At 35.6% G+C, this 22,772-nt stretch overlaps 1 protein-coding gene across 1 annotated transcript in view; it reads left to right on the forward strand.

Moving 5' to 3' along the window:
- prkcaa (protein kinase C, alpha, a) overlaps positions 1-22,772 on the forward strand; it is a 110,408-nt gene that overhangs the window by 84,567 nt on the left and 3,069 nt on the right. The window contains exons 9-16 of the mRNA XM_073852673.1: positions 4,781-4,921; positions 5,513-5,686; positions 8,352-8,443; positions 8,571-8,633; positions 9,740-9,878; positions 15,456-15,536; positions 16,321-16,428; positions 19,715-19,855. Of these exons, the coding sequence (XP_073708774.1) occupies positions 4,781-4,921; positions 5,513-5,686; positions 8,352-8,443; positions 8,571-8,633; positions 9,740-9,878; positions 15,456-15,536; positions 16,321-16,428; positions 19,715-19,855 (939 nt within the window). The remainder of the gene's footprint in view (positions 1-4,780; positions 4,922-5,512; positions 5,687-8,351; positions 8,444-8,570; positions 8,634-9,739; positions 9,879-15,455; positions 15,537-16,320; positions 16,429-19,714; positions 19,856-22,772) is intronic.

Below are 22,772 nucleotides of genomic sequence, written 5' to 3' on the forward strand. Positions count from 1 at the left end.
ATGTCAAAATGTCCGTTAAAGCTTCTTATTGATCATATTATGAATGTGTGCAGCAACCAAATCGTACAAGGTGGGGAATAAAACATCAGAATCCAGATAAAAACATCAACTTTTCAGAATGCCGCAAGCCCAACGCAGGTCATTTGACATGAACCAACCAATCAGCTTCACCCGTTCGCTTAATAACATTGAAAGCACTGCCAAGGTGGAGAAACAGCTTATCATAGCTGTACAGGAATAACCATTTTTAAATAAATTTAATAACAGAGCTACTGCAAGCGATTTTTAATGCTGAAAATCCATTTATCCTTTGCTGAAACTTCCGCGTCTTCATGGAGAGCGCAGGTCATGGTTGCTTAGCAACGGCAGACTCCACAGCAGAGCAGGCTACAGAGCGGTTTGGAAAGAAAGAGAAAGCGGCGCGTCTAGCTTTTTCCACGCGTTTTTAGGCGCGACGTGAACAGCCCCTAAAACAGATTCACCGCTATGACGACATCTGAAGTGAGATTTGTTGTGTTAAAACTTGATGGCTTTTTACCTCCTCTCAGAATCCTTGCTAAACATGTGTTGCACATAGCAATAGCATCGTCCTCCTCTGCCACCGTGAAAAAAATTCCAGACTGGCAAAGAAGATGATGACAACACAGATGATGACGTATTACACGCGACAAAGTCCGAGAGTCACTGCAGTTTACAGCTGCAGTCACTTGCACTCGGAAAGCAGATGAATCTCAGATAAACCAGACTGATTGATTTATTTACCAGCAAGAGAACTTTATCGGATCGGATTTCATTTATTTATCGGAGCAATAAAAAATGACGTAATTTTTACCCATATCGGTCGATAATTTATCTGTCCGATAAATATCGTGCATCCCTAGTTTTAAATATAAAATTTTTAATACAGAAAATTTAAATGATTTATATAACAGAGGACCTGCCAGCAGATGGCGGTAAGACACTGATTTAATTACTGAGTCATATCATTCATTTGATTTGTTCGAACGGCTGATTCATTCCTGAATAAAGCAAATGACTGTCTTTATGAATGAGAAATTGAATCATTTCACTAGATTCGTTTGTTACTTGTTGCTCAGTTGTTACTTGTTTCAGAATACTTTTGACAACAAAAGAGAGCAAAATCTTACTTTTGACAACGAAATAAAGCAAAATCAAGCAATAGTGTAATCCGCCTGTCACCCACCCACACCTATATTTTTCTCTGATTTAGTTAACCGCACACAATCTTCCTACTACAGTTATTCTAATTCTTAGTTTTGCATGATGATATGATGAATGGATGGTTCATTTTAACAGCTGATCTTCACATCGCTGCATACTTACAGAATATAGGCTTAACCACTCGTGCTTTTAAGCCAAATCCATGCTGAAAAAAAATAATGTTTACTGACATCTGGATGTGACCATATATGTATAAACTCGCAGTATCTGGGGTGACGGAGATGATGGTGCGGGTGCGGGCGCATTAGGTGCAATCATCAAAATATATTTAAAAGGAAGCTGGCGCCACGGGCCTCGCCACATAACTCAGGTTCAGATTTTAGAAAATGTAGTTAATGTTTACATCATTATTGATTTATCTCATCCATGCGCGACCCACCCACAAGTAATTAGAATGCATTTTTTTATTACCTGACCCGCGGATATAACCTCCATCCATGCATCACTGTCTCCGAGCAAGGCGGAGTAATCACAACGCTGCATTGTTTGTGAGAGCCGCTGCCTTCTTCACCCCACGCACACAGTGAAATTCTTCGACTCGGATACAGGAAAAATAAAACAGAACTTATAACATTGGGGCTAATATGTTAGCAAACAAGCTGCTGATCGTTTTTTTCGACTACAGTCTTTTAACTTAACTACAAGTAAGCAAACCTTTAACCAGCCGTAGCATTATGCCAGTTCCCGACAGTCCTATGATTTTCTTTCACTAAGTGAAAGCAACACTTCATAGTTTACTAGTAATTTATAGTACATTTATGGCCATGGGACTTTGAAATATCAGAATTTAAGCCTTACCTTTATCTCTCAGAAATGTTATTGAATCTTACAAAAGTTTTTACTTGGGGTCCTTCACAGTAGCATTCCACAAAAACAGGGCTGCCCGCAGACGTACCTGACTTCAAATCGTCGCTACTAAACACAGAAATCGGCTGATGCCGATATGTTAAAAAATGGCAAATATCGGCCCGATATATCGGCCGGACGATATATCGGCCGGACGATATATCGGTCGACCTCTACACACAATGTCCAATGTCTTACTTTAACCTTCTGGTATTCCTCACTTATGGGTTACTATAATATTTTAATTATCAGAATCAGAAAGAGCTTTATTGCCAAGTATGCTTACACATATAAGGAATTTGTTTCAGTGTCATTAGCTTCCAGTATACAGAGACAACAACAACACACAGACAATAAAATTAAGATGAGAATAAGAAAATACACATATGTAAATATAAATAGACAAAATAATAATAATAATAATAATAATAATAATAATAATAATAATAATAATAATAATAATAATTTGTAAAAAATAAATTGAGAAATAAATAAGTGGCATGTACAGTTGTGCTCTAAATTAGGAGCAATTTATTTCTATATACAAAATAATGCAAGAACATTTAATAATATTTTCAGTTAATACAGTAAGTTAAAAAAAATTAGTGCATAGAAGCAGATTATTGCCATCTGATCTATATATATATCTATCTGATCTGATCTATATATATATTAATAATTTCATCATGGCTGAACTTTAGATTTTTACCCAAAACAATTGGTCTATATTTGTGTATTTTTCATATGTCCCATTCCCTTCCTTTGGCAGTCATTTTTCATTGTGAAAGCTTATTTATCATTGTTTAATTGTGTCCAATTCAGATGTTTGTGTGTTTAGCGAGTACAAAAGTCAAGTTCTGTTAAAAAAGTAAAAAATTTAAAATTTAAAATGTACAATTTTCTTCAGTTTAAAATTACAGAGCACCACCCAAGGGTTAAATCAGCCTTTTTTCACTACTGAAGGCCCTTTATTAGAGCATCAATGTCTTCAGCATCCAGCATTGTTGCCAAGTCTGCAGTTTTCCCACGGAATTGGGCTACTTTCAAATTGTTGCCGTGGGTTGTTTTTTATGTCCGCAGGTTGAAGCGACCCCCATAACGCAATATTAATCTCCTGGAATGCTACATTTACCAGAGGAACCCCTCCACAAAAGTGTATTTTACCCCCTGTATTTTTACTGGGGGACCCCCTTCAAAACGCGATTGGGCTAGTTTTGAGTAGCAGTGGGTGGGTTTTGTTGTGTGTGACTTACTGTAGAGTATAGTCATGTTTTAAATGACAAGAGGTTCTCCAAGATGAAGTAGATTTTAAGAATTTGCAGATCTGAAATGTGAAAACACATGTTTTAAGAGATTTACAGCTTCTTATCAGTGACATCTAAAAAATATTTTTTTTAGCTGGAGTTATCTGAGTCAGCCTCTATCATAGTGTTGTTGTGAGGAAGTTTGATTTTTATTGAAAACCTTAATAAGCACCTTCCCCCTTCATTATAAAACTTCCATTGCCTGGCTCTAATGGCTCTGCCTAACGGATTGAAGTCTTACTAACCTGGTCTGTCCCACTGTAGAGACAGTGTGTAATACGTTTTCCATCAATGCATAATCTTGAAGGACTTCTGTGTACCACCAAGAAAGTCATCACAATCCAAGGCACCCGATGTGCTGGCTCTGAAAAAGCTATAGTTCTTCACTTCAGATTTTCCTTATAGAGACCTTCAGTCGTTGCTCTGGTGTTTCTCCTCACTGTTGTTCTATAGCTGCTCCAGAGCTCCAAGGGTTTCTCAGTAGCCATTACAAACTTGCTTGACAGATATTTTCCATATTCACCATCTCATCTGACATGTTGCTATTATGGCAACAACTTCAACACAATGAAACTCTGACTTATAGATCATCTTGTTTGGAAGGCTTACCTATCAACCCAAGCTATGTTCTAAACAGGACCTCTTAAGTGGTTGACACAATGTGCAAAAAAACATCTGAAAATTGTCCCAATATATTATTGGCTGCATACATTCTGTAGGGGAAGGTAGGTTACACAAAATCAGATATTTTTAAATGAAAAATGTATTGTGTGCTGCTGTTGTAGTTTGAGCTCAAGGCCGACCAGTGTAGCTTGACAGAGAATCTTGGCCCGCTGACTGACTTCTGCATGCTGTGATGGAAAAAATGTCATCTGCCTTGGTTAAATGCATGAGCACTACCCAGAATCCATCAAGAAGGCAGATTTAGAATGAGCCTTGTTGTGTATGGAATGTGTTACAGGGCATTGGTAGGAAATGCAGATGATGCTTCAAAGGATTATGCTTTATTCTGCTGCATATCAAACAGGTTAATCGACCTCAGTCAGGCTTTTTGGTTTGCAAATCTGTTGTCTGTTCTAGGGGTTGTAATGTTTTGTTTTGTTTTCCATTTGATGAGCTGACACAGCATTGAAAATATGTTTTACCAAAACAATTCCTAGTTTGCCAACTTTGACAAACATGTGAAGTTTTGACTTAATATAATTGAGATTATACAACCCATAGAATAGACTATACATTTTTTTTTATCACAGCATCATTTTAAGTTCCAAAAAATGTATTTGGAATCTCCATCTTGATTGCATATGGAATTCCCATCAAATGCGTCATGGGAAAAGCCTGCTTTTAGTTATGGATTATATTTACAGCTATTGTATGTCTGTGTGCAGAAAGCCAGATTGGGTCCAACCAAAAAAAACATCACCCCTTTGGATGATGGTGGGTCCACCTTACCCTCAAGCAGTTTGGACACAGTCAGGCTCACAGACTTTCATTTCTTGGCAGTATTGGGAAAAGGCAGTTTTGGAAAGGTGAGTTTAAAATCAATTCCCCATTATTAGATGTATTAAAAATTGCATGCCAGTCTTTACTCACAGTTGTACGACTAGACCTCCTTTTCATATGGAGTGTGTATGGTAGAGTTGATGGAGAATGTTTTGTATGGATAGTACGTATGGACTACAGTCCCAGGATATTGTGCTTATCACTTTTCATATGTTGAATTTAATTTTTCTCTGTATTTTTTAGGCATTCTCTCCATCTTAAAAGACACTCTGACACTACTTAATTTAAAATGATTGTTGTTTTAATCTTTCAATCATAATTTTAATTTTAATCTTTCAATCATAAATGGTGTAAATGATTGCTTATTTACCCATATATTTAACCATATTAACTGTATACTTTAATTTATTGTTTGTTTATTTTATATGTAGAAATTTTTTGCTTTTTTCTTGGCCTGTTTTTTAATGGGAATAACCCGGTGGATTCAAAAATAAATAAACAAAACGTGTTTAAAAGGAAATTATGCTTTTTCTTTCTCTGTGAAACTGGTATGAATGTTTTAGGTTTGCTAATGATCCTTACCGGTAGTTTAAGCTTTTGCTGTTCTCCATACTTAGGTGATGCTGGCTGAGATGAAGTCTACTGATACACTATATGCTATAAAGATCCTAAAGAAGGATGTGGTCATCCAGGATGATGATGTTGAATGCACCATGGTGGAAAAGCGGGTTCTGGCTCAGCAGGACAAGCCTCCATTCCTCACCATGCTCCACTCCTGCTTTCAGACTGTGGTAAGCAACAAAATCAAAATCTCAAAGTAACAATCCAAAAGCCAGCAAACAAACACTATTTAAGCAATAGTGACCTCTGATGGTGAGCTGATAGTACCAATGTTTTTAAAACAGAGAAAGAGAAATAAATAAGATACAGACATGAGCAGATATACTCTAGAGATGCTTTGCATCCACATCCTACTAAAGTCATTAATAACTTTAACAGAGAAAAAGTACAACCCCAATTTCAGAAGAGTTGGGACGTTTTGTGAAATGCCATAAAATCAAGAATATGTTATCTGTTCAATCACTTTAATCTTTATTTAATTTACTAAAGTACAAAGAAAAAAATTCCAATGTTTTCAGTGGCCAACTTATAATTTTATTTTGTAAATATATAAACAAATTTTGATTTTCATGGCTGCAAAACACATTTCAAAAAGTTGGAACAGAGGCAAAATAAAAGAAAAAATGTTATGTTTTGAAACAGTTAACTGTAAACAGGTGAAATGAAAATAAGGATATCATCATGTAAGGAAATCATGTTTGGGTATAAAAGGGGCATTTTAGTCTTTGCAAGCAAAGCTGGATCATGTCTCATCACTTTGTGCCAAATTTCATGAGGAATGTGTCAAATTAAAAATCACATTTCTCATTAGAAAATCACAAAGACTTTAGGTCTTTCACCAACTACCACACATAATATTGTGAAAAGATTCAGGGAATTCAGAGAAATGTCAGTCTGTGTATGGCAAGGCAAGACACCTGAATGTGCATGTGAATGTACATGACCTTTGAGCCCTCAGATGGCATTGCATAAGAAGCCATCATGCTGCGCTGTTAAATATAGCCACATGAGCTCAGGAGTACTTCAGAAAAAGTTTTGGTTACGTACGTAACTCTTGTTCTCTAATGGATGGAAAGGGAGACTTTATGTCGAGACGACATTAGGGGATTCAATTGGGAGCCAGATCACCTCTGATTAAGAGAAAATACCATTGAAATTTGGCTACTGGATTTTGCATTCCTGAGCCACTCCCCATGTTTACGGGTATAAAGAGGCGCAGGTGCGTCCACTCATCAGATTTCACACTGAGGAGCCGAGAATATGTTCCAGCGATGGTTCAAGGTTGTCGCATGGGGGCATAAAGTTTCCATTCCCTCCAACAGGAAAAGAGGGTTGAGTACGTAATTGAGACATTCCCTATCTGTCGGTCAGTACAAGTTATGTCTTGATGGAATTAGGGGTCTATGGAAAGCATTAGGGGTCTATGGAAATGGCCCTATGGCTTTGCAAATGTTGACAAGCAGCCACGTGACAGAAAAATGTCATGCAAAGGTCGTAACCTTCCCACCGCTTCAGGTACCATTAAAATGGATCATGTTTTGGGATCATACAGACACATATACTGACAATCTGCATTTCCGGTCTAACACATTTGTATGTGTATGAATGGAAGTCAATGGAATGAAAAGTTCAGTGTGACCGCGCCTTCAGACTGAATGTGCTAAACTAGTCTGCCCGCAGTTTAGATCCATCTTTTATCAAAAAATGTATGACCAGTCATGAAAAGGAGATTTGGACAACAACAATGATCACAGACTGCTGAGCGTTTGAAGTTTTTTACCAAACCAGATTGGGCAACATTTTTTCATTCCAAATTTGAAGTATTAGTATCCCTAATTACCAAACTATTAAATATTGTAATTAAAAGGAAAGTTGATGTGGCACAGTGTTAAACGTGCCTTTGTCCTAACTTTTTTGAAGTGTGTTGCAGCCATGAAAATCAAAATTTTGTTTAATTTACAAAATAAAATTAAAAGTTGGCCACTGAAAACACTGTAATTTTTTTTCTTTGTACTTGAGTCAATGAAATGAAGGTTAATGAGAATAAACAAATAACATACTCTTGATTGTATGGCATTTCATGAAATGTCCAAACTTTTCTAGAATTTTTTAGATTATCATGGAATGTTACAGATTATCATAATTCACTAAATGGTAATATTGTACATCAAATTAAAGTTTCTGAGTTAACAGTAATTCTTCCTCAATTAATAAGTTAGTCAAGTAAGATAAAAAATGTAGACATTGTGTTAAAGCTATAGAATACAAAGGCTGGATTACAGCACACAATTTTTAGATTTTCTGATTTGCAGTCTAGAGAAGTTGATTCTAGTTGCCAAAATCATCCAGTCTGCTGATTTTGGTCATTTGGAGTTGACAGATTTCACAGAAAATCATGTAGTGTATGATGGTGACTTATGACTCATGGACTAATGGTTAGAGAGTCAGACTTGTAACCCAAAGTTTGCAGGTTTGAGTCTCAGGTCCAGCATTGATTGTAGGTGGGGGGAGTGAATGTACAGCACTCTTTCCATCCTCAATACCATGACTGAGATGAGTCCCTTGAGCAAGGCACCGAACCCCCAACTGCTCCCTGGGTGCCGCAGCAATATGGCTGCCCACTGCTCCGGGCGTGCATGCGTGCGTACGTGCGTGCGTGTGTGTGTTCACTACTGTGTGTGTGCACTTGGATGGGTTAAATGCATAGCACAAATTCCGAGTATGGGTCACCATACTTGGCCTCCATCACCTCCTTTCCTTTCTTTCTTTCCTTGGATTAAAGTTTGTCTAAATAGTTTTATATATGTAGTTGATTTTGATGTGTTTTTTTAATAGGATCGTCTGTATTTTGTGATGGAGTATGTTAATGGTGGTGATCTGATGTACCATATCCAGCAAGTGGGCAAATTTAAGGAGCCACAAGCAGTGTAAGCCACTCTCTCATTGGGTTTATATGCTGTATACAGTATGCATTACTGGATTTGAGCTTTAAAGCATGTATCACTTTATGTGTGCTTGTAGGTGAATTTATGTAAAATAATCTGATTGTTGCAGGTTCTACGCTGCAGAGATTGCTGTTGGACTTTTTTTCTTGCACAAGAAAGGAGTCATATACAGGTGAACACATACACTACACATTCAGATTTTCTGTCAGTAGTTTAAAAGTATATGCGAATTGGCTGTAAATAAGAGATTTACTACTTACTAATTACTAATCATTTAGAAGTCAATAATTGGCATTTATGGCACTAGGGTACAAAGAAGGGCCTGAAATTTAATGTGAACTATTTTATGTTCAGTACATTTAGGCCTATTTAAACTCTGATTTTGTGTGACCTGTGTGGTTTAAGCAGTAAAAAATTAAATAAATCTAGTAAAAATATAACAGACAGAATGCATAATCCTAAAATCTGATGGCAAAAAAAAATAAAAAAATAAAAGAGTAATAGAGTTGCAAGTAAAATGGTTGCAGATTTTGCTTAAATTAATCACCCAGTCAAGGATAGCTAGTTTTTTGTATATTTGTATTTTATTTGTACTTTTTACAATTACTTGTCTTTCCACTAAAGGATCCAAAACTGTGTAGTTTCTTGATGGTCAGATTTTGAGTGAAATGCTATAATGTGGTTGGATAATATTTGAACATATATTTTACTGCCATAATGTCATGTGTTATTTTAGTTTCTTGGATACATTTGTAAAGGTCATTTGTGTATCTAATGCATTAAAAAAATCATATTTTCAAAATAACATATTTGTGAAATGTGCTAAAGTGCCATGAGTCATTTCAAATAACATATAACTATTGTAGCCCAACCTACAACCAGGAATTCACTTAATTCAGTCTCTCTTTAGGAGCTAAACCTAATGATTTGGCTTGTTTTTCTTTGAGCGACTAAATTGGCCTAGGGAAATAGAGCAAACAGATGAACTGACGTCAGCAGAATGACAGCGACAGAGCACTTGTTTGAGAAAAAAAAACACTGCACTTGCTTTTATATGAACTAAAATAAACTATATTTTGTTGTGCTGGTGTGCGAGAAAAAGATGAGTTTTGTTTCAATATATTTTTATATAAAAATATTGAAACAGGAAGACAAACATCCTTTTATTTATCCATTCATAAACATCATTTTTTTCTGCAACCCCATTTTCCAATTTTTAGTATTGGATTCAACCAGTGTATAGTAATGTATGGCAATGTTGTTTTTTGTCACTTTCAGGGATCTGAAATTAGATAATGTCATGCTGGATGCAGAGGGCCATATTAAGATTGCAGACTTTGGTATGTGCAAGGAGAACATTGTAGAGGGTGTGACCACCCGTACTTTTTGTGGAACGCCAGACTACATCGCTCCAGAGGTAAGTGTGAGAGAGCATGATTTCTGTGGGCAGTACCAATCATCCCAGACTGACAGCTAATACTAAATGTAAATGCTGTATATCCTCAATAATGTTTTGAATGGGAAAATAATCTACGGGATAAAAATATTTAAAAAGGAGACAGCATCTCTTTTGCCTTTCTTGAGCTCAATGAATTCGAAATGACTCACTAAGGGTTGGTGCAGTTGGTTGATTTTTGATTGAAACTGTATTAACAAAATACTAAGTAAATATTTTGCCTCCTTATTTGAAGGAACTAACACATGCCACTGATTTTAAGAATTCTAATTTTGAAACAAATTCTGACCATCCTCCTGTCCATTTGTCCATTTAATATTATTCTGTGGACCCTGCAACAAATATAATTTTTGTGTTCCTATTTGCTTCAATAGCAAAATAATAAATCCACAATGGACAATGGTTATTATGACTTTACAAAAGAGGGAAAAAATACAGAGTGAATGATTACATTGCTCAGAAGAGAGAAAGATGTCAAATTTGCCCTCAGTCCCCAATTGAAAGGGAACTAGTTTTCTATACATTACCCTTCTGACCATCTTCCTGTCTATTTGTTCATTTAATATTATTCTATGGACCCTACAACAGATATAATTTTTGTGTTCCCATTTGCTCCAATAGCAAAATAATAAATCCATATTTAAATCCATATTTATTTAAGGCGATTCTATAACCTTACAAAAGAGGCAAAAAAAATGTAGAAAGAATGATTACATTGCTCATAGAGAAAGACATCAAATCTGGCATCAGTCCCTCAACAGCTGTATTAGAAAGTCTCAGTTACGTATGTAACCCTCGTTCCCTGAAGGAGGGAACAGAGACGTCACATCGTAACAAACCAACAAATTTGGATCTCAATTCGTCTGTTCATTCTGACATGACATTGAATGTGACCAACTGAAAGGGAACTAGTTTTCTATACATCACATTTTTTGAAAATGAAAATATACAAACTACTTTTGCTACATTTATAACGTTAATAACTGTGGAAATGCATCACATTAACTTAGGGTTGCGGCAATAGATGATAGAATCATGTATCGACGATAGTCAGAGATATCGCCTGTTGCTGATGCATTTGACGATAACAAGATGATTATTATTATTATCTATCAAAAATAGACTAGGCGCTAGGGGTGGAGCCGAACCCGAATACGGTATTCGGAAAGGCACAAATAGCGTGTTTTTTACAAATACTTATTTCGAACGAATACTTAAAAAATATATTTGTATTCGGGAACAAGAAAAACTTTATATCAAAAAGCTGCGTTTCCTCATGAGACCGCAGTGCATGCCCGCATGAGTGAGTGAGTGAGTGACATTCAGGAGTCGGGGGGGTGGGGGGTAAAACAGGTGACTGACACATGCTGCTCCACACAGCAACAGAGAAGGCTCGGCTGAGCGAAAAAAGACTTCACTGCATCACTATTTTATTAATAGATTTTTGTACCTTAACTGGGTTCCGGAGGCAGTTTATAACTTTCGGGAAGCGTTTGATCGGGAGATTATTCCATTAGGGGCCGTTCACATGTAGCGTCTTTTGCGTGCTCAAGTTCGTGATTTCAAATGTGGACGCGCGGTATGCGCGCTCATAATGGAAGCGACGCGGTCGCGACGCGCTCGTTTTTTCCACGCGCTCTTTTTTTCGCATCGAGATAAAAACATCTCAACTTTTCAGAATTCCGCGAGCGCACAGCGGGTCATGTGACAAGAACCAAAGAATCAGCTTCTTCCTTTCACGAAAAACATTAAAAGCTTAGCAAAGATGGAGAAACAGCTGATCATAGCTGTTACAGGGATAACAGTTTTCAGTAGCAAAGCTACTGCAAGCGATCTTTAGTTTTGCAAATCCATTTATCCTTTGCTGAAACTTTCGCGTCTTCACGGAGAGCGCTTTGGAAAGAAGGAGAAAGCGGCGCGCCTAGCGTTTTCCACGCGTTTTTAGATGCGATGTGAACGGCCCCTTATATGGTACGTTTAAGTTACTCTGTCTTTTGCAGACAGCAAGATGTTGGCTAGTTAACCTTAGCATAGCTTCCCGTCACTCTTTATTTTTACGCCTATTTTGAATTTTACTCGAATACAAATACAAATATGAATACTTTTCCCCCCTCAACAAATACAAATACAGATACAAATATGGGCTGCTTTGCACACCCCTACTAGGCGCATATCTTTAGCAAAGCAGCACAGAGAGCTGCTTCTGGGACACTTCTAGGACGCTTCTAAAACGTGCTGCGGCGTGGCTGGTGTAAACACAAATATTGACTAGAGTGGAGTAAATAAGGGGTAATTTATTCAGCATACAGTGTAGATAGCTTCACAGATTATAATGAGAGTGTTTTTTTAAGTGCATAATACTCACTGCCAATACTATGCTGGTGCTGGTTCAATTTTTGCCAATGAAATGAAGTAAATAATTAAAGGTGCAGTGTGTAGATTTTTGCGGCATCTAGCGGTGAGGTTGTGAATTGCAACCAACGGCTTCCGTCCACCGCTCACCCCTCCCTTTACAGAAGCTACGGTGGCCCACACGGGATTAAGATGTAGTCGTTTTAGACAGCAAAGAGTAATGAGGTTTCTTTTAAAACGTAAATGAAAGAATTATATTTACTTAATAATTAAATAAAACAATGTTATTGTGAATATTACAGTTACTTGTTCATCATTGTGTCAGTGTTTTTCCGCTAGAACAACAGTGATGAAACGCGATCTGTAGAGCAGTTTGTCCGTTTAGGGCTACTGTAGAAACAATACGACGACTTCCATGTGAGGGGATCCGCGGTGTATGTAGATATAAACTGATAATTCTAAGGTAATAAAAACATAATGGTTCATTAAGTAAGGTCTTTATACACCCCTGAAAACATAGTTATGTATACTATATTGCATTTCTGTCTAGAGATCATCTTAAATATTACACATCGCACCTTTAAATAAACTGGCACGATAATATTGTGTAGCTGCAATTTCATAGGACAATTTGAGCATATTGCCAGCACTACAATAAATGATCTATTTCAATTAATGATGCACTCCAATAAAAAAAAAAATTAAACATTTTGCAGTAATGGAGACCCCCACTGCATTTAAAGTTCTGTCTTTTCCTCAAGTTCTTTTTTTCCTCATACGGATCTTTTTTTATTCAGAGCAGATCCTAGTGTGTAGCTGCCCCCTTTTCTCTGAACTGAAGCTCTTTTTCTCTTACCTTTACTTCCCAAAGCAGACCTTAGCATGAGGATGTCTCCACAAGTGACACATAAGCTCTTACAATGCAGGTTATCTGTGGCACTTCATTACTTCATATTGATGACCTTTATCTGCTCTGACATCCTCAGACGCACACTCACAGTATCTTTCTCTCTCTGTCCCTCTCTGTTTTTTCTTCCCCAAATACTCAAACCGTAGTGGCATGACATGACAGTGGGTGGCAGAGTTGTCTCCTACAGCAAGTCTTTAAAAGCAGTTCTTTAAAGGCAGCCACAATAGTCTTTCAGACTTCTTCACACACAAAAAAGCACACCTTCTGCTTTACCAAACAAACCCTCCCACAGACCTAGATTGCTGTTGAAGTTTTGAAGTAGAAATGAAATCAGTCAGGAATGGTTGTCAAAGTTTGTATAGTAATGTCCTTGTCATCATCATAATATTCAAATCATAGCAATAAGAGATTAAAGTCAAATAATGAGAATTAAGTCAAAGTATTAGTCATTAATATAAAGTTCAAGCTTTGTTCTTTTTTCTATTACCAGTGCGATTTACTTTTTTATGTGGCATTAAAACACCATAATATGTGTCTGTATGTTATAGCTGTGTGAAATGTAATTAAAAAAAAAAAAAGTATAGTGGCCATTTGTCCTCCACCCTTTTTCGAGAGCATTACTCTCTCGCTTTCCATCTCTTTTGCTGACCTACATATTATGCAGTGGTAATGCGTGTTATCTGGGAACATGTTCCTGCATGTTAACTTGAGTAAAGTATGTCAAAGGTAGAGCAGCAGTAAAACACATGGCTAACCGTAAATTTATAACACATTTGTTTTCCTATCTTAGTGAGGACCTCCTACTAAGTTCCAAAAAAAATAAAAATTTAAATTTGTTCTATTTCTTGCATTGCCAAAATATTGTTAGTATAAAACAATCTCTTTAAATTCAAGAAGAATTGCGTGGTGTTTAAATCCTTTTTACTATCAGTTAAATCTGTTCGCTTTTATCACTCACTGGGATTAGATGAACATGTCAATTTATGAAGTGTTATAGAAATTACCAGTGTGAAAATGTCTTTCCATCCATTATTCTGTCACTTGCTTCATCAGTTTGGATAATAATTAAGTTGAGAGATGATATTAGTGGATGTTTATTTGTTTTCTCCTCGGTAATTGTTTAGTCTGAACTTGATATTAGCTTTGCACACTTTAAGTAGCCTGTGTGTATATGAGACGTGTAGTTGAGGAATACGATTTATTTAGTGTGTGTGTGTGTGTGTGTGTGTGTGTGTGTGTGTGTGTGTGTGTGTGTGTGTGTGTGTGTGTGTGTGTGTGTGTGTGTGTGTGTGTGTGTGTGTGTGTGTGTGTGGTCCTCAGTATTTTGAAATATGTGACCCTGGACCACAAAACCAGTCTTAAGTCGCTGGGGTATATTTGTAGCAATAGCCAAAAATACATTGCATGGGTCAAAATTTTAGATTTTTCTTTTATGCCAAAAATCATTAAGAAATTAAGTAAAGTTCATGTTCCATGAAGATTTTTTGTAAAATTCCTTCTGTAAACATATCAAAATGTAATTTTTGATTTGTAATATGCATTGTTAAGAACCTAATTTGGACAACTTTAAAGGTGATTTTCTCAGTCTTTTTGATTTTTTTGCATCCTCAGATTTCTGATTTCAAATAGATGTATCTCGGCCAAATATTGTCCTATCCTAACAAACCATACATCAATAGAAAGCTTATTTATTGAGCTTTCATATGATGTATAAATCTCAGTTTTGTCAAATTTAACCTTATGACTGGTTTTGTGGTCCAGGGTCACATATGAGATTCAACATCTAGAGCCACAAACAAAACCTTGAGCGGCTACAGCCATGATCTAAAACTGTCACATAGTGTTAGTGTTATGTCACATAAAAACACACACGCACTGAATCTGCTGTGAACTGCATCAGCCAAGAAAGCTGACTGCAAACTGTATAAGCTGTGTGGAATTCTGGAATATATGGTACAAAAAAGAAAATTATTTCTTTTTTGATATTTCATTATTGATATTTTAAAGGCACACTCTGATACTTTCTCACACCCCACCCACCCAATTTCAGTTGCAATCTTTCTTGATTTATCAAATAAAAGAACATGTTAGGTTATGTTTTAAATCTGGGTCACTTTCATGGTAAATAATTACTGTACTCCTAGACAGTCTTTCACTTCCAGATGGGAAGGGGATGATGGGAAAAATGGTAATCTGAGACAGTAGTGATATCTGTGTTGCTATTATGCTGATCTTTAATAGTAATCTGTTGTTTTTTTTATGCTGTCTCTTTTCAGATAATAGCATATCAGCCTTATGGCCGTTCTGTGGACTGGTGGGCTTATGGAGTCCTGTTGTACGAGATGCTGGCGGGACAGGTGAGTACACATGTATAACCATCAAGTCTTACATTGCCAGCTGTTACCTTCTGCAAAAACTGTGTAGCTTTGTTGTAATATAGTTAGTAGTGGTCAAATGTGCTGTGCTTGTATAGTTTTAAACATAATTTAACAGAAATTATCTATATAATATTGACACCAGCTGCTATACCCAGAGATGTATATTTATATTTTTTTAAAGCACACTGGTGGTACCAGTTGTCAGTGATGGTAATATCATGGTGCTTTGGTATATACTAAGATACTCTTTCATGGTATAATGATACTATAAGGTCCTTCAAATAATACCATGGTATTACCACTGTCATTTTGATCTTTACTTTTCTCCCCATGGTGAATTTTATGTTAGCACTTTTGTACTTTTTGTAAGAGTAAGCTTAATGTAAATTCCATAATATGCCACATGTGAAGAGTCCTAAGAGTTTCTATATTTATATATCAGGATAAATGCTTGCACTCTTAAAAATAAAGGTGCTTCACGATGCCATAGAAGAACCTTTTTTTGTCTAAATGGTTCCATAAAAAACCTTTAACATTTTAAGAACCTTTCTGTTTCACAAAAGGTTTTTTGTGGTAAAAGAATGTTCTTCAGACTATAAAAAGGTAAGAAAGAGATGGTTCTTTATAGAACCTTTGACTGAATGGTTCTTTGTGAAACCAAAATGGTTCTTCTATGGCATCGATGTGAACCTTTGAAAGCATCTTTATTTTTAAGAGCGTAATATTAATTTTGATTTTCTTTTTTCTCTATCTCTCTTCTCAGCCTCCATTTGATGGTGAGGATGAAGATGAACTTTTCCAGTCCATTATGGAACACAACGTCTCCTACCCTAAATCCATGTCCAAAGAAGCAGTTTCCATCTGTAAAGGGGTAAGTTCTGACACATAAAGGCAGAATGCTCCAGGTTCTAAAGCCCAACTGAACCAGTTTGACTTCTCATTAGAGAGAGAAGATCTAGGGGGGAAAAGGAGGACTTTGCTCTCTACTTGGTTAATAGCAAGGAAGCAAAATTCAACAATACATTATTCTTCTATTTCGATGTCTCTATCTTTCATCTTAGCCTCTGAAAATAGTTGTACATTTATTGACTTAATAGTTACGGACTTTGCATTCTCCAGAACAAGGGATATACTATATGTGGCTGAGACCAGATAGCACAAGTTTAGGAGCTCATTTCATACCTGACAAATGAGGAGGCTATATCTCAGAAAAAGAGAGTTGTGTCATTTAAAAAACAGGTCATTAGGTTCCCATGAATCCAAGATCATTCTGACAGCAATACACTGACATTTGATATCAATATATCTAAAATTACTTTCAATGAAAGTTACTGAAATGTACAGAACAGAAAAAAAGTATTTTGTATTGTTATCACTTCATTTAATCCCTCATATTACATGCATCTGCTCAGAAATTCACTGCCCTCAGAAATTCACTGCAGGAGCTGATCCAATTTAGATAAAAACAGATGAACTCCTGGTTTCATTTTTAATAAAAGTCTTATCAGTGTTCAGGTTTCATTTACTGTGATGTTGTTATTAGATTCAACTTCAGCCTGACTTTAAAGGGACTGAAACTTTAAAGAGAGAGTTCACCCAAAAATGAAAATTCTGTCATTCATTACTCACCCTCATGTCGTTCCAAACCTGTAAGACCTTTGTTAGTCTTCGAAACTTCAGAACTCATCATTTTCATTAACTAACATCAACAAAGATATGACTAGATTTTATAATTTGTCTTTATTTGGGTATTTCAGCAATTGCTGTTTCCAGAACATCATTCCTAACAAAATACTGTGGCAGTGCATAGTTCTAACTTCATGGACTGTAATTTATGTATTGAAAATAACAGATGCATTTCATAATGTAGCACATTCTGCATACTGTTTGGAAAGAATACAATATGAAAAAAGTTATTAATGGAGCATTGTCTGGCATTTAGTGCTGAATACACCATTGCGTAATCTTCTATTTATTACATGTACTGTAAATAGTGTAATGATTAAAATAATATCATTTTTACGCAGTAAAAATAAAGCAGTTACATGACATATCTGAACACTCATATTACATTTTCTCAGCCAAACCACTCTTAAATTACCATAACTTCTCAGTTTAAGTGCAGGTCTGAATCTATATATTGTTCACTTTTTTTTGCACTGACCTGTAATGTTTCACTGTTCTTGTTCAAAAAAACAAAATTACAGTATCTTGTTCTGAATCAAAAGTCAGGGTAAAATGACAGGGGTACATAAATGAACCATTTCAAGGTATTGTTATCATTGTGAGAAGTAAACTATTTTTTCACATATTGAATTTTTCAGTATACTTCAAGATACTTTCAAGAATACCACGGTAATACCATAATACCTTTAGCTACTTTTATTGTAAGAACACCCTGGTAGAGAAAGAGATAATGGTACAAGCAGGACACATCACAGCTGATGATTTGCACAATCATATGCTGTCTCACCTGTATAATGTTCTCTATTACCATCTATCTTTCTGTCAGTGGTAGAGGTGTAAGTTCATCTGTTTTCATTTCTGTGTGTTTTGAAATTTCTGTGTGTCTTATAAACTGTGCTGCCTACTAATGGATACATAGTGGCTGTCAGAAGCTGACCCAGAAAAGCCCAGGACTATAGAGGGATAATGAGTTAGAAACTTACCTGAAATCAATTTTCCTGACAAATTTAAGTCATCATTTAATAATTAAAACAAAATAAAAAAAGAAAAGAAAACTTTTTTTAGTTAGCAGGCTGTGAAGTTTGTAAAGCTCTTTGCATCTGTAAAAAATTCAGTAACACTTTAGTTTAAGGACCAATTCTCACGATAAACAAATTGCTTATTAGCATGCATATTATTAGCATATTGGCTGTTTATTAGTACTTATAAACCACATATTAATGCTTTATTCTGCAAGGCCATATTTAAGATTCCATAATCCTACACAATGCCTAAACTTAAATGGCAACACTTTGGTTTAGAGATCTATTCTTACTATTAACTAGTTGCTTATTAGCCTGTATATTCCGAGCATATTGGCTGTTTATTAGTACATATAAAGCACATATTCTTGATGACCATATTTTAGATTTACGGCTAACTTACCAACTATTAATAAGCAGTAATTAGGAGTTTATTGAGGCAAAGTTACAGTTAATAGTTAGTTAATAGTGAGAATTGGATCTTAAAATAGTGTGACCATTTAAACTTAACAACTACCTTAACTATTAAAAAGCAGCAAATTGGTAGTTTATTGATGCAAAGGTTGTACTTAATAGTTAGTTAAAAGTAAGAATTAGTCCCCAAACTGAAGTGTGATCAAATATTCAGTTTGGATAGAGCACAGCTTTGTCCAATTTATATTTATATAGCATACTGGAAGAAATAAAATGTATTATATAAAGATTATATAAAACAAGGCTTACTATTTGAGTTTACATTTGAATTGTAAGCCATTCAAGTAGATGTCTCAAGTAGACTTACAAACAGATATCACTTAGTTACATTTGATGTGATGGAAAATAATAGACTGTGACAACAATTTGTGAAAATAAATTTTTTTTTTAATTCTTCAAGACTATAATATCACACATCTCATTGACTTTTTTTTTTCAAAACTGTAATATCACATCAAGACTATAATATCACACCTAGAGAAAAGAAAAGAGAAATCCCCTCGTTTTCCCTATTATGACTGCAGAGAATATTTGATGAATGTGTAACTGTTGTTCCTTCTGGCCTTTATCTGCTGTACAGATCTACCATGACCATGGAGAATGAACATAATAATTTGAGTATGTCTTGAAGATGGTTAGGTTAGGGTTATCTTTTTTTATGACTTCACACTATTATGAAAGTGTAACTGGTCGTTGTTTCTTTTCTTTTTTTTTTTCTACAATTAATCTAAGTTCAAATAAAATTGTCAAATGTCTAGACATTTATATGCAATTGAACCTAGAATAACTGTTGATAAAATGTTTATGTCCATGCAATTTGTCTATCTATATTTAAAATGATGAAGATTAGCATATGCATATTAAATGTTTTTTTTTAGGTTAAGAAATGTATGTTATGTGAAAATGTTTTATGATTGTTACATTAAGCCTCTTCCTGTTTAGACAGTAAAGATTATATTTTGTCTTGCGTCTCAGCTGATGACAAAACACCCTTCAAAGCGTCTGGGCTGCAGCCCAGAGGGGGAGAGAGATATTCGGGAACATGCTTTCTTCCGTCGGATTGACTGGGAACGCCTGGAAAACAGAGAAATACAGCCTCCATTTAAACCTAAAGTGGTAAGAAAATCTATGCATGTCCATTCATATTCAACTTGTGTGTATATCATATACTGATGAAAAAATAAGAGCTTTCCTGGGTTTTAACAACTGAAAATTCACTTTAAACCATGGTGACAGTGTTTCAGGTTATGGGATGTCTGTATATTTTATAAAGTAATATGCTGTTAATATAACAGTTTCCTTGAACTACCAAAACCATTTTACCTACGAATGTACTGATAACCACCAAAATAATACAAGCAGTACAATACTTGCCCTGTCAATAAAACAGTAACTCATAGTCTTTGCTTCCAGAATGATAAAAATAACAATAACATAACAATCATGACAGCAATAGCAATGTATATGATAAAGTATTTTCGTAAGTATATAAATTGACCAATTTACAGGTTTTTACAGCAACATTTTTTTTCTGTAAAAATCACAAAAAATAAATAAATAGATGAATATTTATTCCATGCCAGCACAAATTAATACCTCTCTGACACTGTGTAATCATCTGCCTGCTTCTTGCTATGTATAATTTTTGTGCCTTCTAATATTTATAATAATAATAGTAATAATAATATTAATTCTATGTTTTACAGTTTTTTTGGTGAAATGTGTTATGAATTGCTGTTGTTTTTTTGAGACAGCGCCTGTGGAGAACGTGAGAACATTTTGCCAAGATGCTAAGAGATAGAGCCATTTGTCATATTAAATAGCTTAGATTGTCCTTGGTAAGGTTTGCATGTATGTGTGCGTGCGTCTGAGTGTGAGAGAGAGCAAAAGAGAGAGATGAGCTGCAAAAGCAGTCTGCATACATATATATGACTTCTAAAGTGGGTCATACTGTAGTTGTTTCCCCTTCACAAGCACAGGTGCTCTCCCACACATATATCATTGAATAGGGCATTCTGTCACATCACTGGGGACAAAACAGAAAAGAAGAGAGAAGCTAGTTTGTCTCGAGTAATTGTGTGTTTCGTATGATGTCCTATTTTTTAGTCTTCTATGTTATGTGTGAGTGTGTTCTGAACATCTCCTGTCACTTTTTATTTTGTTTGTTCGTTTGTTTTTAACAATTGTCTGATGTCCCCTGAGGACATCCTGAAGCTGAACTGCAGCTTCCTTTCATGGTCAAAAGTAGGCCAGATACAGACCCCGTGTCCATTTCACACTAATGGTGGGGGTTAAACAGGCTTAATTCAGCACAGCTACCATTTTAAACATTTAGCCAATCATTAGTTCCACTGCTGACGTAGGAAGTGCCCTACATGGACCTCTGTGTCTAAAAAATGGCTTTTTATGGTCTCTGTGTTTGTGATTATGACGGTTGCAACTTTAATTGATCTGCATGCTTGTTAGAACACAACCAGATTCCCCCGCAGTTTCTCATCATTCAAATCTGATGGGAAAATCTGCCTCATGAGAGAGCATGACACAGCCATTTACATTTGACCATCTCTTTCAGTGCTTGAGTCACCATTCATCTCGCCTTTCAAATATCGTACAATGAGAAGGGGGGAGGGATGTCTACTATTTTAAGGCACATCTTGAGATGCATGTCTTATAGAATCTGGCAGCTTTACAAAAGGAAACTCCATAACCTTTCTTTTTTCACGTGACTGTTTATACATTAAATTTGGGATGTCAGTCGATTAAAGATATTACTTAATTACATTATATGCCAATTAATCTATCAAATTAATTGCAAATTATCACTTAGGTCACTCTACTCTCTTTTTAGATGTTGGTTATTTTGGTATTCTTGAACTGCTTTGATGGAAGGACATTTTCTTTATGTTCAGAGGCATGATTAAATGTATTATTTTTGTTTACACATTTTTAAATAATTCTTTCTAATTCATTATTTTGTTAAATTGACAGCCTTCTTTTAAACATTGACTGAAGTCATAACAGTAAATATTATTGGCTCTTGTTCTTGTATTCATGTAAGGGTCTAAAACCTGCACACCGTATAATCCACACATGTACTGTATATATCATTGATAAGGAGCTTTGAATCATTTATTCGTCATAATAATAGGGTTATTATAAATGTGCTTCTGGTACTTTTTCATACACATGTATGGAGGTTGAAGAAGTCTACAAAATAATGGATTGCGTGTTAGGTATTAATGTTCCTTCTACTTACAGTAGGTCAGTTATTTGGTCAGGATGCCTATGAGATGTAGAAGTACTCATGAGCTTGTCATGTAAAATAGAAAATGAGAATAGCAAGTAGCCTATTGTGATTATAATGTTGTTTTATCACTCAGATGATTCAAACAAATAAATAATTTAAGCTTCATATTAAAATTTATGTTTTACACATTAATGCAAAATACTCATGTCAGAGGCTGCTGTTGTTTGCCAGTGTGTTTGGCTTCCACATCTGTGTTCTCCAAACCAGTAGAGCAAATAGTGTTATCATCCAGATGAAGAGGAACTAGGGCATATAATTTGAAATCTGAGGAGTGTTAATTTCTGCGTTGGACATGAGGGAATTGGGAACAAAAGTACAAATAGTCATCAAAATCTCATATTTCCAACAAAGAATGTTAAACGAATTACACATTTAAAATCCCTTTTATTTACAGTTCCAACCAAATATAAAACTGTCTAAATTTAAACCATGTTTGTTGTCTGCATTACAATGTATATTTTGCAAACCTTTGACAGCTAATTGTGTCTTTGGGCCAGATTTACTAAACAGGGCAAATTAGCGTTAGAGCGCAAATCCATAAAAGCACTGATGGGAGGGGAAAATTCTGCGTGTGATTTACTGACAGTGCGCACATTAAAGAACACAGATGCAGCCAGATCATTTCCATAATAACCATTGCAATCTACTAAGTGTCATGCCGTGCGGGGAATGAGGAGCCAGAGGAAAACACAGGGAATCCAGGGATACAAACAAAACACTAATTTA

The sequence above is a fragment of the Garra rufa genome, chromosome 12, assembly GCF_049309525.1.
Source record: "Garra rufa chromosome 12, GarRuf1.0, whole genome shotgun sequence".
Lineage (NCBI taxonomy): Eukaryota > Metazoa > Chordata > Actinopteri > Cypriniformes > Cyprinidae > Garra > Garra rufa.